At 34.6% G+C, this 19,075-nt stretch overlaps 1 protein-coding gene across 10 annotated transcripts in view; it reads right to left on the bottom strand.

Annotated features, from left to right (window-relative positions):
- Window positions 1-19,075, bottom strand: part of VPS13B (vacuolar protein sorting 13 homolog B) — a 740,094-nt gene that overhangs the window by 522,808 nt on the left and 198,211 nt on the right. For all 10 annotated transcript variants that reach the window (XM_029923832.1, XM_029923833.1, XM_029923834.1 and 7 more), the window contains 2 exons: window positions 8,175-8,309; window positions 7,044-7,217 (listed from right to left, as the gene is read on the bottom strand). In XM_029923832.1, coding sequence (XP_029779692.1) covers window positions 7,044-7,217; window positions 8,175-8,309 — 309 coding nt within the window. The remainder of the gene's footprint in view (window positions 1-7,043; window positions 7,218-8,174; window positions 8,310-19,075) is intronic.

Genomic DNA, 19,075 nt, shown 5'->3' with positions numbered 1-19,075 from the left:
TCCTTGGGGAGGAGAGAGGAAATGTAATAAGATAGATGGGTATAATTTTTACACATTTATGCCCAAACCACAAATGTGAATTGTCTTTAATTGCTACAATATATAAGCATTCTTACTCATGTGTCCTGTCAAAAATACTAAAAACATAACTTCAAGGCAATTCACTTAATTCTATACTATAAGGAGAATTTTTTGGAACAAAAAAACATTCCCCATAAATTAAAATTTAGAGTCTAAAGTACTGCCTCCATTTTAGAAACTTCTAAGCAATTCACATTCTAACCAACCAACTTGAATGGTGAAATAAGATTGTGTGTGTTTCCTGGTATGTTTTAATCAAGAAAGGGAACACCCCCCCAATTTAACTGATTTTTCAGAGACAATAATTGTAATTGTGACCTTCCTTTCCGATAACAGTGATCAAACGTTGCTTACATTTGATGGGTAAAATATAAAATAACTTTTAATATAGGACAACCCAACAAAGTTAAAAACTTTGTATTTATTTCTCAAACTGATTGCACTGGGGAATAGACAGATTGGCTTAAACTATTATATTTAAATGACATTTTAAGAGGAACACTTGTTTTTCATTATTTTAAAATAACGTAATTATAATCATAATTACGTAATTCTAGTTTTCTAATCTTAGGAATAAACAGCTATTTTGCATTTTATTTATAAAAGCGAAAACAGCATGTTCATCCTACTTGTACAAATAACTATAGGTACCAGATATTATCAAAGGTATCTTCTTTGCTAATGGTGGGGCAAAATCAATTATATGAAATTTCACAGAAAAAAAGTGTGAAGTTCTTCATGTAAATTTATAAACTAATATGGAAAACTGTCTTAAAAGTAGTTTGTGTGAAGAATAAGGCTTGTTCCCAGTGGCACATAAACTCAAAACACATAGTAACTAAATAGAAGTTCACTACACAAATCTGGGAACATACTCTTCACTTTGTGCTATGTGGAGAATTGTGTTAAATTTTAAGAGACACATTTTCAAACAAGTAGTGGAAGTAAGCAGTATGGCAATGAATCTCAACACAAATCATGTGGGAAATGACTAAAATCAATTTATTATGTTTAGCCTGGACTATTAACTGTAGGAAAAAAATGCTTTTATGGAACATCTACCATATGCAAGCGGAAAAAGAAGGAACGACTGAACTAGTGCTGAAATTTACCGCATGAAGCAGGAAGTAGTACCATTAATTGAAATAGTGAATAATGGAGTATGAAATGGGGTGGAAAGATTATATCGAGTTTAGTTTTAAATGTGTTAGGCACCATTAAAATATCCACAGGGAAATGGTCAAGAGGTGGCTAAAATTTAGAGTCTAGACCTCAAAAGAAAAGCTGTAACATATGGTTGTCTGCTAAAAACAGTATAGTTGATTACTTCATCCAAGTTGAAAGGAGAGGACCAATAACAAAATCTCAGGAATGACAGGAGTCCTCTCTTACCTGCAGGCTCACTTTCTAAGGTTTCAGTCACCCACGATCAACCACAGTCCAGATGTATATGATTCACCTTCTGACATATCCTCACAATGTCAACAATAGCCTGATACCACAATGCCTACATCATTTGCCTCACTTTGTCTCATCATATAGGCATTTTATCATCTCATATCATCACACATCACAAGAAAGATGAGTATAGTACAATAAGATGTTGTGAGAGTGAAACCATATTATTAAATTTTTTATTACAGTATATTGTATATTGTTCTATTTTTATTATTGTTAATCTATTATACCTAATTTATGACTTAAACTTAATCATACATGTATGTATAGATACACACAGAGTATATACACAATTCAATGCTATCTGCAGCTTCAGGCATCCACTGGGAGTCTTGGAACACATCCTCTGCAGAAAGGGGTCTACCATATTTGAGGAGAGCCATGAATATGGTTCAGCAGGAGAAACAAGAAACTACACTGCTCTGGTGTCAAGAATTGTGAGCCTAAGATTTTACCCTACCGCGGTTACGAATGACATTGAAGACCGAAGACTCCTGAGTCGAAGACAGAAGACTTCATTACACAGCAAGCAGCAAGACTATCAATACATGTGCATCAGTTCCCTCTGCCCCCAAGTTTCACAAAGGTGACAACAAAGATGTACCAGATTGATATTTACACATACAGAGTGATACAAGAGAAGAGATGAACCCTGAGTTGAAGAACCAAATCTTTTATAACTGGTAGTTAACATAACCTTCCCACCGGCTGCAGAGGGACGCTAGACCTATCTTTCCAAGGCTGCGGACCATGCAAACATCCTTGAATAAATAGTCCAGAACAAAGGACAGAAATCAGTGCCACTGTTCACAAGAGATGCAAAACCTCAAAAGACCTAGAGACTCATCTCTTAACACCTGGCCAAGAAAAGACTACGGTTTCAACAGAAAGAGTATGGGAAATTCCAAAGACTAAAGAGGATGAATAATTAGAGTGAGAAATAAAGTTAAGAAAAATAAGTTCTGTCAGGTATATCTAAGGCTGGTATGTTATTTCATGTCATAAGACTATAAAACCAGGCCAACAGATGGAAGGTACAGTTCAACGAACAGAGGATCTAATAGTAATTAGAGCAGTCTAACAAAGAAAGACCTGGTATATATTCTCTCCAGTGACAGAGAACTACATAAGGAGTAGAAAAAGGAAGTAGAAACAGGGAGAGAAAAAGGAAGGCTGTTAATATTTGTTAACAGATTAACTATCAAATACGTTCATACCCTTGACCATGTCATAAATGTTCATTTCTTCATTTATTCAACAAATGACTTTCAAAGCATTCCCTATGGGTCAGGCAATATTAACTCCTAGAGACAAAATGATAAGCAACGAGTAACTAACTCTGCCCTCATGAAATTCACTGTCAAGTGGGGAAGACAGAGAGCATTCAAACCACCCAACTATGTAAATATATAATGTCATTAAGTGCTATGAAAAAATAGTACAATAAATTATAAAAAATAAATGTAACAGAGCTACTTAATAGAAATGGGTGGTAGGGAATGGGGGAAAGGAGTATCAGGGAAGACTCCTTAGAGAAGTAGTAGTTGAGCTATGATCTTAAGACTGAGCTGGAATTAAACAAGTAGAAGGTTAAAAGGGTATGGGTAATTGTGAGAATCCCACATAGGAAAGAGAGTATATGCAAAAGCATAATCACCAGTGAGAAACTGAAAGAAGGCCAAGAGATCTACAGCACAAAGAAAAGAGGGAGCCACATTTAAAAAAAATTCTAACAATGGCTAAGAAATTGAAATGGAAGACCTCTAAGACCTTCTAAATTCATATAGTACTTTGTAACCATTTTATATTTTTAAATAGCAGACACCTCCAAACTTTTTCTGACATTAATAGCAAGATTAACAAGAACACAAAACTTTTCAAGAAGCAAAACCTCTGGGGTGCCTGGGTGGCTCAGTCAGTTGGTTAAGCATCCAACTTTGGCTCAAGTCATGATCTTGTGGTTCCTGAGCTCGAGCCCCACATGGAGCCCAAAGCCTGCGCTGGGTTCTGTATCTCCTTCCCCCACTCACACTGTCTCTCTCCCTCTCTCAAAAATAAACATTAAAAAAATAAAATTTAAAAAAAAAGTAGAACCTCCTATAAACCACAGACAAAATATAGCATATGAAGGAGAGACAGTCTATATTTAAAAGATAGGTGAAACATATTTAGAACCCATCTAAAAGTATTTCACGTACATCAATTATAGTCAAGTGTTCTACCTCTGAAGGAGCCAAAGAACATCTTATTCCTCTATTTGACTCCAAGTACCTACACAAATATAAGAAATCAGAGCGTCATTAAGCAGTTCCCATGAATACTGGCAATACAGAATGTAGGCTGACACACGGGACTCCCACAGGAGCCTTGGACTATTTCACCGCAATCCGAGTCAGTCCAGTAGAGAAAGCAATGGGGTGGAGGGAGTGCAAAAGGAGTTGCTGAGGCTTCAAAGACAAAGAAATGCTGTGGCATCATTAAAGTACAGCCCTTCTGAGAACATTTACTTAGTATGAAGTAAGGAAGGAGCTCCTTAAAGTTAAGGACTTTTAAGGGCTAGGGTCTGCAGTGTTTAGTAATGGTAAAGAGCTTAGGACAGTTGGAAAATGTTCTGTAGTTAGAAGCCGCAGGTAAAGTTCACAGTCTGAACTGTTAGGCACTTGGACAACTTCTAGCTCTCTACATGCTTCTCTTAAACAAATAATATTTGCTTTGCTAAAAATAAATTTGTTTTATAAACAAATAAAAGACTACATAAAAGTGATTTTTAAATTGTAAAGTATTTTTATAATAAGTTTTACTAATACCATTAGATTTCTTTCAGCCATAATAATACCTAATTCCCATTACTAAAAAGCTGTCTATTCCCTCACATTCTGAAATCAGAATCAAAAAACTCTCCCTCTGGGTGCCTGGCTTGCATCAGTGTTGATCTTGGGGTCGTAGGTGCAAGCCCCACATTGGGTGTAGAGATTAGTAAAAGAACCCTGCCTCTTTACCCTAACCAACTTTCTCTCAAAACTATTTTTTTTTTTTGCCATTTCTTAAAATGTTTATTTTTGTGAGAGAGAAAGCAAGAGTGCATTTGCAAGGAAAGGGGAAGGTAGAGAGAAAGAGACAGACAGACAGAAAGACAAAGGATCAGAAGTGGGCTCTGTACTGAGAGTTGAGAGCCAGATGTGGGGCACAGACTCACAAACTGTGAAAACTGTGACCTGAGCTGAAGTCAGAACCTCAATATACTGCTTTTATCATATACCCCAAACATTTGCTAGCCCCTAGTTTTAACCCCCACCTTCAACTGGGGAAGAGACGCATAAAGGCAATTGTCTTCCACACATGATATTCCAAAGCCACTTAGAATGATCATCAGACATGATCAAAATACACAATTTGTCTCATTTCACTTAGCTCACCACTTATGACTCAATTTTCAAAAACTTTTCACTCGAATTCTAAAAACCTATGGGAAAAGTTCATTAACAACCTGTTTTCCTTTAATTATTCAACTGGAAGTACTTAACTACCCAGAATCTTTAAGAAGCATTGTAAAATATTTTTCTAATGAGTTTTGCTAATACCATTAGATTTCTTTCAGTCCTATTCATACCTAGTTATGCTATTAATTAATATTAATATTAATACCTAATTCTGACTGTGTCATTTCCCACAGGTGCTCCAACCTCAAAAACTAAAGAAAAGTAAATGTAATCATCACTTACTTATTTATTCATTCATTTATTAAATATTTGTTGATAGCCAACTATATGCAGGATATTATATTAGCCACTAGGAAAACAGTAGTAATCAAAACAGACAAAACTTCCTGCCTAAATGAAGCATAAATTCTAAGAGCAAAAAAAAAATCAATAAGATAAATCAGCAACATATGTATTATGGTAAACTATAAAAAGTACTAAGAAAAAGTGAAGAGTAGAAAAATGTGTCAAAAAAAAAGAAAAAGAAGATGTGTCAATGTGCGTGTGCAAGTGTGTACATGTACCTGTGTTTTTAAGAGGAAAAGAATTTGCACGCAATGGCCATAAAGTACTTGCTAAAAGGGTGATATTTCAATAGAGTCTTGCAGGATTGTTAATAAATTATTTCTTCATTTAAAATTTATTTACTTAAGATTTGTCTGCTGCTGAGTGACACATATACTGGCACATCTACATCCCCATCTCCAATTTAAATCTTGTTACAGGAACATAAGATTAATCAACATTATTTTAAAAAATAATACTTATAAGTCTTCTTATAACCATAAATACCTAAGTCATTAATGTGGGTGACTGTTCCAAAGTGGATGACAAATTTAAATTTAAAAATACCCAAACTTACCTATGTAATTGTGGTTTAAATAAAAACACATTATATTTGAGGACTAAAACATACCCAAAGAAATAATTTCAAAGCATCAAACACATAACCACATTAAAATTTTACACACAAATCCAAAACATATCACTAAATACAACACTAATGTTAAAGATTAGACAAAATTTCTTATAGCAAAAAAAACATAAAACTTTACCCTAAAGTACCATCGGCATAATTTTCTAAATAATAGTTTATTTTAGGACTCTATAGAAGGTTAGAAATGCAAATATACTTTTGAGGCCCTAGAAATGCATTTAAATTACAAAAAATAATATAAATATTGTTATGAGAAAGATCAGATTATAAGCTTAATTAAGCAATTCTAACTGTGCATATGACAAAACAAAAAATGAGAAAGTCCTCTCCAATTTAAGTTATTAAGTTATTAAGTAAATTCAAATAAGCTTAGCCCCTTCGTAGGTATCAAAACTCTAACTGAATCTGTATATAGCAATTTTATTTCTAAACTTTTTCACCATTTTGGCTTTACTAAGCACATAATGACTAATCGAACTCATGGCTGATAATGGCCTCTACTTATTTTTTTTAATCCTAATCTTCATTGATCCTTCTGGTATCTCCTCTCAACACAAGCAGTGTGGCCTTGCTATATTCTGGGGTTGAATAAAATGAAATCAATTCTAAATAAAATGTTATTAGAAAAAATATAACTCTAAGAAATAGTAATCTTGAGCTCAAATTTTTTTCTTGGTTCCACTATCAACATCTCTTTCTTTCTAAAAAATTAGAGATTAAGCCCCAAGCCCCCATTTTTAATATGGCAAATGATGGATCACTAAGTGCTACTATTTCAAGGAAAGATATTCTTTCCAATGATTTAAATGTTTTACTCCTTTCTACCTATTACATGATATGTTATGTTTTACAACTCAGTTGAATTTAACAGATATGAATCCAAGATTGTTACAACCTACAAATGAATTAACTCTCATGTAAAATAAAGTCATTATTGTTAATAAACACATCACGAAAACACATTTCAAAGAGCACAACTGCAGAGAGTATCTCAATGAACACAAATTGATTAAAAGAAAAGTCCTTTTTAAAAGTCTTACTGGAAAAGAAAATGCAAAATAAGTTAATAATGATAAATTTGTACTCACCAGAATTATGGCAGTAGTCCATATACTGTGGAACTTGGACTGTGAAGGCTATCAAATCTGGAGCTAAGAGAGATTCTGGCTTTCTACTCTCATTGAGCCATTTGCTGCTATGAAGGTCTTTAGTGTCAGAAGGACCCTGAAGCAATGGAATCAATTTCTCTTTTCCATTGTCACCTGAGTAAAAACATTAATGAAAAAATTCTTATAAAAAAAACATAGGAGTAGGGGCACCTGACTGGCTCAGTCGGTTAAGCATCCAACTCCTGGTTTTGGCTCAGGTCATGATCTCAGGGTTCCTGAGTTCAAGCCCCATGTTGGGCTCTGACAATACAGAACCTGCTTGGGATTCTCTCCCTCTTCCGCTCATGTGTACACTCTCATGCTCGCGCTCTCTCAAAATAAATGAATAAACTAAAAAATACATAAATAGAAGTAACCTGAGGATCCTTGACTAATACACTATTATAATACAACATCTGTTATATTTAGTCATTTTATCTATACATTTATATTCTAAAAAGTAGGACTAATAAAGTTAAGAACACTTTTAACTCTACATAAAGTAGTCCTAATATTTAGCTAATGAATGTACATTTCAGATAAGATTATAAAAAGAAACAATTTGAACATACTGTATTCTAAATATTCAACAAAATCTGCACCTCTTTTTAAACTTACCTAGAAATTTAGATTGCACTGAAAAAAATTACAAGTAGTTTATGGAAAATACTATGAAATAAAGTACTGGCAGGATGGTGAAAACCATTACAACCTTAAACTGAAAAACAGTTGTGTTATCTGTTTATTACCCTAACAACATTTTAATTTAATTTTAAGTGTCATATATACTTCCTATCCCCCCAACAGTGTAAGAGGAAACTTTTAGTTTTCCTCCCTCCTAGCCATTCTCATAATTATGCAGTTTTTTCCCTTAAATAAAAACTAATTTATTAAAATAAAAAAGTATCATCTTGGCACAATTAAAAAAATTTTTACGTAAAAATAAAAATTTAAAACCTCTGATTCATAGGAACAATGAGCAAATTCTTGTTTCAGTAACGCTCCTTGTAAAATGCAAGGCCAATTCTCCTATACAGGCAATAAAGTTTTACACGGTCCAGCTGCACATACCTGGGGCTTTGGCACAAACTTTTATTGATCCCACGGTCCCAGAGGCACATTTGACCAATGATGTGCTGCAGTACTTCAATTCAACGTTCTGGATTGAGCCCTCAAGAGTTGGCAGGGGATTCTTAGATTTCACACCTAATAAAAGAAAACTGCAAATGTACTAGCCGATTGAATTTAAATAATTTTTATACTCCTTCACCAAGGCATTTAAACTTAATTATACTTTAATTATCTGCCTCAGATGTTCTTACAGTATTTGTGTTAGGTTTCATAGTTTAGCATTTAGGAGGTGAAAGGATGCAATTTTACAATAAATAGTCTGAACTCTCATAACTATACCTACGTAGTCAGCTTTTGTTAGTCAAGCTCAAAATATACAAGTAAATATTTTAAACAATTATTTGTTTAAAAAATAGGAGAGCTTTAAAATATCACATTTGGCTTTAAAATACAGAGTAAGAGCCTTATTTGTGAAACAAATTTAACTTATAAATTTAGTTTCATTTAGACAGAGACATTTAATTTAAACAGGAAACATTCTGAGTACCCAGACTCCTCAAAATATCTTGGTCAGGTAGAATAGAGAAAAACAAGACAGCTGGAAAGAGCTCCTACATTAAAATACAATAGCCTATAACCAAAACTGACATAGTATGTGCAGATAAAAGAAATCAAAGGTATTCTATATCGGTTAACAAAAAAAGTGGATATTGACTTCTCTACTGTATGCTACTTATTGAAGGATACTGAAGCACAAAAGAGAATAATTACCATGAAATAAATGGTAGGGAAAACTTAATTCAAAATGGGAAAACTCATTTTGGCCCTGAAGAGTAAGTGAGAATTCAACAGGTAGAGGAACCTTAAGAACTGACAATACTGCAAATCACTGAAACGATAATGACAAACTCTAATCAACTAATATTTACTGAGGACTTACTCTGTTATGCGTGTTACCTTATTCAATCCTTACAAGTGGCCTATAATAAAAATGTTCATTAACCTCATTTTTCAGATTAAAATACATTGGACTGCAGGAGTTTACTTAAGTTTTGCTCAAAGTTCCCCAGTAGTAAAAGAGCTAAGGTATTGAATACAATTTGATTCCATCAGCAGAGACTTTTCATTCATTTTGCCTATACTGATGGTCATCCACCAACATAATTTCCCTTCTTTACTACATTCCACATTTTGATCAATTATAAACTATCATTCATATCCAAAAGTCCTTTAAGCAGAACAATGTATAAATAATTAAGAAAACCATAAATTTTCTATGATAGATATGTTAATTCTGAAGTCATTTATCTCAACTTTAGTAACTTCAAGAAGCCCCATAATCCCCCAAGTATCTTCCTGAGATGTGGCCAAAGAATCTGCAGTTTAACTAGCATGCTACATGATTTGCAAATTAAAAAGCATCATCTTAAATACCTTCTTACATACTAACCCTCACTTCAGAAGGACCTATTATTTACTAAGTTCTATGTGGTTGCTTTACAAATGTGTACTGACTGGTTGCTATTTCCAATATTCAGTACCCCTGATGTTTCCATTTCAAGGGGTACCAATTAGCCTGAGATCAGGCTTCCCTAATGTCATTAGATTTTTTATCAGATTCTCAAAACCTATGACTCAAAAAGCTAAAGGAGTATCTCAGAAAATTAAATGATGCCAAAATATTTATATAAACATAGTCATAGAATTAACAATAGTAACAGTAGCACTAGTTATCAGAGCACCTAACATTCATTGAGCATTTACTAGGTGTCAAACACTATGTATTATTTTATTTATCTCCAAAACAAAACAAAATCTCAAGGTGACTATTACTCTTCCATTTTACATATGGGAAAACTAAGACTTAGAGACATAAGGGTTTTGCCAAATTTCGAGTCAAAGTGACATAGTCTGAATCACATTTCTCCTTCTAAGAAAGAAAGTTGAGCTACCCTACATATTTAATATCTACTGCAGTTGTGGGAAGTTATTATTAGTGGATAATTTACCCTGACCCAATCATTATGGTAGATGAAAGGAATATATAATGGAATGATATCCTCCCCAAGCCCTCAAGTCCCCACAGTAAGACTTTCATTCTATGATAATTTTTCAAAATATATATAGAAACTAGATAATGGTCAACAGACAAGAGCTACTGAACAATTCTCTCAAGGGTTGCTGATGGTGTTCAGAATGAAAAGAATTGAATGAGTTTCTGGTAGATGTAAAGGCAAAAAAATATGAATTTGCCAATATGGCTTTGTTTTTAAATTATCTTATATCACTCTATATAACATGTAGGACTCTAATCTTGAATCACAAATGGTAGCTCCTTTTTTATATTTTTAACTTTCATTTACTGAAGAAATCTCTACACCCAACGTGGGGCTCAAACTCGACACCACACATCAAGAATCACAAGCACTTCTGGCTGAGCCAGCCAGGTGCCCTGACAATTGGTAGGTCTTTGTTAATATCTAATGCATGCTGTATATAATACTCTTATCAGAAGAAGTTGCCTGAAACCTCTTCTGGTGTGTGTGTGTGTGTGTGTGTGTGTGTGTGTGTGTGTGTGTGTAATCTTGTTTTAGACTATCATGAACATAATTTTCATTTTTATGACCATTACATTTCTCAAATATTTCAAAACTTGTTTTAAAAACTACATCATTATGCATAATTTCTCAAAAAAATCTTTCTTATAAAGTAATTTGTTTTAAATGCCATAGTTCAGATTAAAAAATAAATTATAGTCATCTCTTGATGGACTTCAATGAAGAAAAGCTACTAGTAAAAAATAATCTTGTTAATGAAAACTATGGACTTTGGGTAATTATGATATGGAGTGTAGGTTCATCCATTGTAACGAAAGCACCACGCTGGCGGGAGATGTTGATACGGGTAGAGACTATGCATGTGTGGGTCAGGGCATATATGGGAACTAGCTTCCCCTCAATTTTGTCATGAACCTGAAACTGTTCTTTAAAAAAAAAAAAGTGGGGGTTTTTTTTAGTTTTTTTTTAAGTTTATTTATTTATTGAAGTTATCTCTACACCCAACATGGGGCTTGAACTTACAACCCTAAGACCAGAGTTGCACGCTCCAATGACTGAGCCAGCCAGGCCTCTCTAGAAGTCTTTTTTTTTTTTTTTTTTTAAGTAGGATCCTGCCTGCAGGAAGCCCAACATATGGCTTGAATTCACGACCCTAAGATCAAGCCCTAAGCTGAGATCAAGAGGCCCTACAACTGACTGAGCCACCTAGGTGCTCCAGGAAACAAAAATACCCGTGGTAGGTGCCTCCTTAGCGCAGTAGGCAGCGCGTCAGTCTCATAAAAATACCCGTGGTTTCTTTCCACTCGACTTTCAAACCAAAATCTGTAAAACACTCAAACATAAGCACTAGAAAGGCAGAAAGGAATACAGTCTTGGCATTACACAAGTTAGAGCACCATTCATTGTATCTTACATGAATGCTGCCTCCTTAAAGTGTGAAACAAAATCTCCCACAACATGGTGAAACTAAAAGAACAAAAGCATTGAAACTAAAAAAGCACGGCTTGGGTAGAAGCAACATTAAGTAGCTGAGCAATTAGGTAGCTAAAGGCAAGCCACTATTTAATATTGTTATATATGGAAGCCAAAGTATTGCAGTTACTGTTCAAGGTATTTAAATCAGAAAAAAGCTGAACTTTACACAGAACTTAATTTAGAGAGGAGCTGACATGAGTAAATAGGACAATCACAAAGATAATGGCAGTATCTAACATTTGAAATATTCCCTTCACAGAGCAGGAACTTAATCAACGGTAAGCCCTGAAAAATTAAAAATTAAAGAAACCAGGCAATTCAGAGGCAGGAATACAAATGAGGCTAGAAAGATGAGAGGTGGAAGGTCCAACTAATAGCCACAGATCCTTTCCCCTAATCCTTACAGCCATGCAACTACCTACCCTCGAAGAGGTTAAACCAAAAGGACTTTGGACTATGGAATACAACCAAAGAAAAGGGAGCATGTTAAAAAGAGGATATTGTCTAAAAATTTATATATAGTACATATATACTGGATGATGAGATCTTTTTTTCTTTACTCTCTAAGAACTCTGAGTGACAAGCTTATAACCTTCAAGAAGGAAATAGAAGGATTTCTCTCAGCAGAAACTGGCCAGTCCAAGAAAGAAAAAAAAAAAAAAAACAGAGAAATGATAGCTGATTATCCCCCAGCAGCAAAAAAAAGTAGTGTCCAATTCCCTCACAATGACACCAGCATCAACAAGCTCCAATCTCACACACAGATTTATGAATTTATTGTAAATATAAAGGATCATCAGATATGTGGAAATCATTTTAAGAGGTAGAGATTTTAAAGAACACATAGAAAGTTGGGGTAAACAAACAATGCCAAAAACAAAAACCTTAGTAATAATAATAATTACATTTGACAAGACTCAGCTCCATAGTGAAAAAATCATGAAAAGAGATGCCTTAATTTAAAATAAACTTCCATAACAAGTTTATGACCTAATTCTTAATATAAAGATTAACAAAATAAAATTTGCTTCTAGCTTTAAAACTTCATGAATCAGAGTCTCACTCCTACATATCTTTGTCGTACTACATATCTTTGTCACATCCAAGCATACATTCTTGGAAAACTTTTCTGCATTATCAAGAAGTAACCTCTTCCTCAAGCTTACATACTTAATTAACATTGACTGTCCTGTTGTGTCATGATTACAGGTGTGGGAATAGGGACATTTCTGTGTATGAGGAACCAGAAAAAGAAATCTTTTCATTTAAAAGGGGGTGGAGCCTAATTAAAGTACTGAAGAATTTACAACCTCTGTATATAGTCTGACAAGAAGGTTCAGTAACTCATTTTGACAGGAAAGAAGAGGATCACTAAACTGTATGGGCTTAGTCGAACAGAATTTCAGATAGCTTAGTACAGTGCCTCAAGTAGAATAGTTGTTCAAAAACGAGTAATTTACTTTATTCTTGACATCTTCATTCCCAAACACAAGAAACTAAAATTTCACATTAATGTTGGCAGATCATATCATTAATTTCTTTTCTCTTGGGATTCTTTTAAATATGTTTCTTTTTAGCACAGTGGGGTTTCATGAAAATGTATCCACCTAAAGATTTATTTTTTCTGTTCAGGAGTTATGGTTCTTAAACCTGAAATTCACATCTTATATCAATTTGGGGAGTTAAAAAAAAAAGTCTGAATATTCACCTTTCTCCTAGTCTCTCTTCTGAAGAATCTTATTAGACATATATATAGAATCATCTCATTCTAGTGTCTGGATTTATTTACCTGTATCTCACATTTTCATCTCTTCTCAGTGCTACACTCTGCATAACTTCTTTATATCCACCTTCAAGTTCAGTAATAATGTCTTTGGCTATGTCTAATCTGCTATTTATTCCATTCAGTGACCACTAACTACAAAGATTATATCTTTCTTTTTGATTCTTTAGTTCTTATTGACTACATCTATGCCTCTTTCATATTTTCAAGTTCATCTTTTGCTTCTTTAATACTTTTAAACATAGCCATTTTGTACTGTTTCCAATAATGTAAAAGATACATTATCTGAAATTCTAGGAATCTAAATTGGTCATTGAAGGTCTCTGCTAACTCTTGCTCTTGATGGATTATTTTCAAGTCCCTGGTAATTCTGGATCCTGAGTTTACATTTCACAAGGCTTTCTTTTTCAAATACATTGCCATAGCTGAAGGCATATGCCAGAGCAAATATCTGTGTACTAGTAGATATCCAGAGATATAAACAGTCCAACCAGAATCACATTTTAAGTTAACTTATTGTCTTGATGGGTCCTAGACTATGCAAGGAACTAAAACCTGAGTGATGACAGGACTGCGGCTACAAATTTTCAGGGAAAGCATCCTCTCTCTTCCCCATCAAGGCCAAAAAAAAAAGAAATTTCTTTGTTAAAGCAACAGTAAGGCATGTGTGAAACAGTCTACCTTTCTACTCAGAAGTTATGAGCTTAGGGAAACGCAACATCACTTCCCAATTCTTCCCTTCTGGTCTCCATCTCCTTTCATTGAGTAAAATCCAAACTCCCTGATAACTGAGTCTGCCACAGCCTGTTAGGATGGTCAAAGCTTGAGTGCCAAGGTTTCCTCCTTGGTTTGGACTTGTTCTTTCTTTGCGTATGTGTGCACACACATGCACACACACGCATGAGCAAGTTCATCAATTCACTTAGAACTATACGTGCTACATATAATCCAGCATATTATACATTATCCACCTTTACAGAGGAAAGGTTTTCAGGTTAACTTGTATGCCATGCTGCCAAGCACAGAAGTCATGTCATCATATACTACATGTTTCAAAAGTAAATAAATGTGGCTTAAAAATGAATTTTTTCTATAAGATTTCATTCAGGACAGATGAGGAAGCAACAATTACTTTTAGATTAAACAACAGAGGATATGCAGAAATATTCACACATTAGGAGCCTTGAATTGAACTACATTGTTTCAGTCTTATCTATGAACTGGGTATAAATCTATAAAGTGGGTACAAAGCTATCTTAGAGAATAATTACGAGCATAAGTGGACAGTGAATATAAGCATTCAATAAGTATTAGCTAGCATATTTTCAAAACTGTTACAAACAATACCAGCTTAGACTGGGGAAGTTCTGTTTACATACATTAGGGTACAATAAGGAAGTTTACTGAAGGATACACTAATCACTAGACCTTTATTCTAGTGTAAATTGTGCCATCAAATAGCTCTGTAATTTGATTTAAAACCTCTGTGGCTTAGTTTCTTCATTAGAAAAAAGTGAATGCCTGGATTTGTTCTAAGATTTTTTTTTAACTCTAAAAGCCAATGATTAGCTCCACTGGAAAGAGATTAAATACTACATTACTATATGATGGGATATAAAAAAGTGTCCTCTGAAGAAAGAAATATTCTCAGCATTTTTTTTCCAAAAGGTAAAGAAAACTTACACTAACTAAATGAAGCAGTTACCATATTTTTGTACATGTAATAGAAAAAATATGGACCAGATAAAGTTAGTGACATTAGGCAAACATGAAAAAACATAAAGGAATAACTGTAAATATGTTTCACACGGATACTGCAAGGATAACTCCTGCAAACTTTTATACTTCCCCTAGCTTCTAGAACTGAAATGCCAGGTAACAATGCTAACTATTTCTTTGTGATACAAGTAACAAAGTGGTGCAATATCAGAATGGTTTTTCTATATATAAAAGTCATGACTGAAATACTAAATAATGCCCAATTGCTACTTATGATCATTTAGTATTATCCAAAGATAGGAACTTTAAAAAAAATAATATTTAGGATAAGATATGAAAATAAAATGCTTAGAAAACACAAAATGCCTGCTTCTAAAAATTGGGTAATTTTATGACACATATGGGAAGGAACTATATGAAATTAAATTCTCAGTAATAACCACCAGTAGAAATATTCAAAGCAAGACTACTATGTTAAAGTCATAGTATATTAAACTCCATATTCTGAAAGTAAAGGTGGGGAAGAAGGAGAAGAAGCCATCACTCTTGGTCACTAAATTAAGAAAAAAACAAGGCAACTATGCAGGCATAAAATGAAATGAGGTCATTTAAAAATACCAACAGAAGGGGCATTTGGATATCTCAGTTGGTTAAGGGTCCAACTCTTGATTTAGCTCAACTCATGATCTCATGGCTTGTGAGACCGAGTCCCACCTTGACCAGGTGTGGGGAGGGAAATAGGCTAAGCATGGAGCCTGCTTGGAATCTATTCTCTGTCCATCCCTCTCTCTGTCTCTCCCCCTTCCTCCCTCTCGTCCACTCAGGTGCTCTCTCTCAAATGGATAGGTAGGTAGGTAGATAGACAAACAGACAGATAAGACCACATTAGAAGCCCAGAGTCTATTTTAAAACACTTTCTTATAAACACAAAGAGTAAATTGCAGCAAGGATTTTTTTTTAATTTTTAACATACATAAGGATATTAAATGACTAGCTGGCAAAGTAAATGAAGTCATAAGAAAGAGGAAAACTCTTAAATTAAGGAAATATTGTGGGTTTTTTAAGGGATTTGGGAAAAGGCAAAGTAAAATAAAATTAAATACAACATTCACTCACTCTATGAAGGACAAGATCATACTTCTTTCCTTAGTTTAATTCATATTCTGCCATAAGGACTCTCAATTCTACTGCAAGGTAAAACTGCCAAGCTAATTACCTCACCACTATGAAACTCTGACCCTGACAAACTATTTTTTTACTGTAAGAAGTGACTGCATGCAATCAAGATCCAGTCTTACTACTTCAATCACTGACCTCCAATCCATGATAAAATCAAAGGTCTACTGCATCCAATTCCAGAGCGTCTCTCACTGTAGAAGGCGATCATCCTGGCTTAAGAACGCAAGTTTTGTCTGCACCTAAGCATGATCACCTACTGATGGTCTCTCATGCACACACTGATTTTGACTTACATGTCTCATTCATTCATTCACTTAATTCATTAAATTTTCACCATAGACTATACACCAACCACAGTCTGAAGTTACAGGGGCAGACAAGACCATTTTAGAATCTTCTCTCATGAAATCCATTATCTAGTGAGAAAAGTACTATTGGTCATTAAGTAGTAACTACACAAGTATGTATCTACTTCATATTATACAAAATGCCAAAAATGGAAATGCCAGAAAAGGAGCTACCCAAAGTTTCCCACTTCTGGAATGCCATCTCTGCCTGGACACAATGTCACAACAAGGATAGCAAACAGATGACGAGTGTGGACAGCATTCATTCAAAAGGCACATACCTCTACCTATCATTTTCATAAAGATATTACCAATAACAATAGGTAAGATCACTGACTACCTAACTACAGATGTACTTTTCCCCCCTATATCTTATTGTGTTTCACAATGTGTTTTTTTAATAACTGAAGGTTTGTGTCAACCCTGTCTCAATCAAGTCTACCGGTGCCACTTTTCCAACAGCCTTTGCTCACTTCGTGTCTCTGTGTCACATTTTGGTAATTCACACAATATTTAAAACCTTTTCATGATTATCATATTTGTTACAGTAATCTCTGATCAGTGATCTTTGATGTTACCTTTGTAATCTTAGGAAGCACCAAGAACCATATCCGTATCAGACAGTTAATACATGTTGTGTGCATTCCGACTGTTCTACCAACCAGCCATTCCCCATCTCTCCCCCCTCTTCTTGGGCCTCCCTGATCCTTGAGACACAACAATATTGAAAATTAGGCCAATTAATAACCTACAGTGGCCTCTAGGTGTTCAAGTGAGTCACATGTCTCTCATTTTAAATCAAAAGTTAGAAATGATTAAGCTTAGCAAGGAAAGCATGTCAAAAGCAAAGACAGGCCGAAAACTAAGCCTCTTGTGCTAAACAGTTAGCCAAGTTGTGGAGGCAAAGGAAAAGTTCTTGAAGGAAATAAAAAGTGCTACCCCAATGAACACACAAATGATACAACCTTATGGCTGATATGGATGAAGTGTTAATGGTTTATATACAAGACCACAGCATCCACAGCACTCTCCCCATAAGCCAAAGCCTAATCCAGGAGCAAACTCTCTTCAATTCTTTCAAGGCAAGGAAAGTAAGGAAGCTGCAGAAGAAAAGTCTGAAGCTAGCAGACATTGGTTCATGAAGTTTGAGGAAAGAAGCAATCTCCATAGCACAAGTGCAAGGTCAAGCAGCAAGTGCTGATGTAGAAACTGTATCAAGTTATACAGAAGATCCAGCTAAAGAGTTAACAAAGGTAGCTACCCTAAACAACAGATTTTCAATGTAAACAAAACAGTTTATTGGAAGAAGATGCCATGGAGGGGTTTTATAGCTGTAACAGAGAAGTGAATGCCTGGCTTTAACCCTTTACAGAACAGGCTCTTTTGTTAGTGGCTAATGCAGCTGGCGACTTTAAGTTGAAGCCAATGTTCATTTATCATTCTGAAACTCCTAAAGCCCTTAAGAATTATGATAAATCTATTTTGTCAGTACTCTAGTAAATGAACAGTAAAGCCCAGATGACAGCATATCTGTTTACAACATAGTTTACTGAATATTTTAAGCCCACTGTTGAGACCTACTCCTCGAGAAAAAAAATCCTTTCAAAATACTACTGCTCAATGACAATGTCAAGGTTACCCAAGAGCTGTGTTGGGGATGTAAAACAAGACTGCTTTTTTTCAAGCCGGCTAACACAACACCAATTCTGCAGCCATCGATCAATGAATCATTTCAACTTTCAAGTCTCACTATTTAAAAAATATATTTCATAAGGCTATAGCTACCACATAGTGTGATTCCTCTGATGGATCTGGGCAGAATAAACAGAAAACCCCCTGGAAAGACTCACTACTCTAACAAATAAAAACATTAAAAAATTTTTAAAGGAAGCCTTACTATTCCAGATACCATTAAGAATTTCATCATCATTTATGGAAAGGGACAAAATATCAACTTCAACAGGAGTTTGAAAGAAGTTGATTCAGCCCTCATGGACGATTCGAGAAATTCAAGACTTCAATGGAGGAAGTAACGGCAGGTATGATAGAAAAAGCAAGAAGAACTAGAAGTGGAGTCTGAAGATGTGACTGAATTACTGCAATATCATGATATAACTTTAATGGATGATCAGTTGCCTCTTATGGAGAAGTCAAAAAAAATGGATTCTTAAGATGAAGTACAGTCCTGGTGAAGATGTAAAGATTGCTGAAATGACAACAAAGGCATTAGAACATTACATAAATGTAGTTGATAAAGCAGCAACACGGTTTGAAAACACTAACTCCAATTTTGAAAGTTCTGCTATGGGTAAAATGCTATCAAACAGCATCGCATGGTAC

Source organism: Suricata suricatta, chromosome 15, assembly GCF_006229205.1.
Source record: "Suricata suricatta isolate VVHF042 chromosome 15, meerkat_22Aug2017_6uvM2_HiC, whole genome shotgun sequence".
NCBI classification, from domain to species: domain Eukaryota; kingdom Metazoa; phylum Chordata; class Mammalia; order Carnivora; family Herpestidae; genus Suricata; species Suricata suricatta.
Note: the sequence above shows the minus strand (reverse complement) of the source record. Positions and strands in the feature narration are given on the sequence as shown.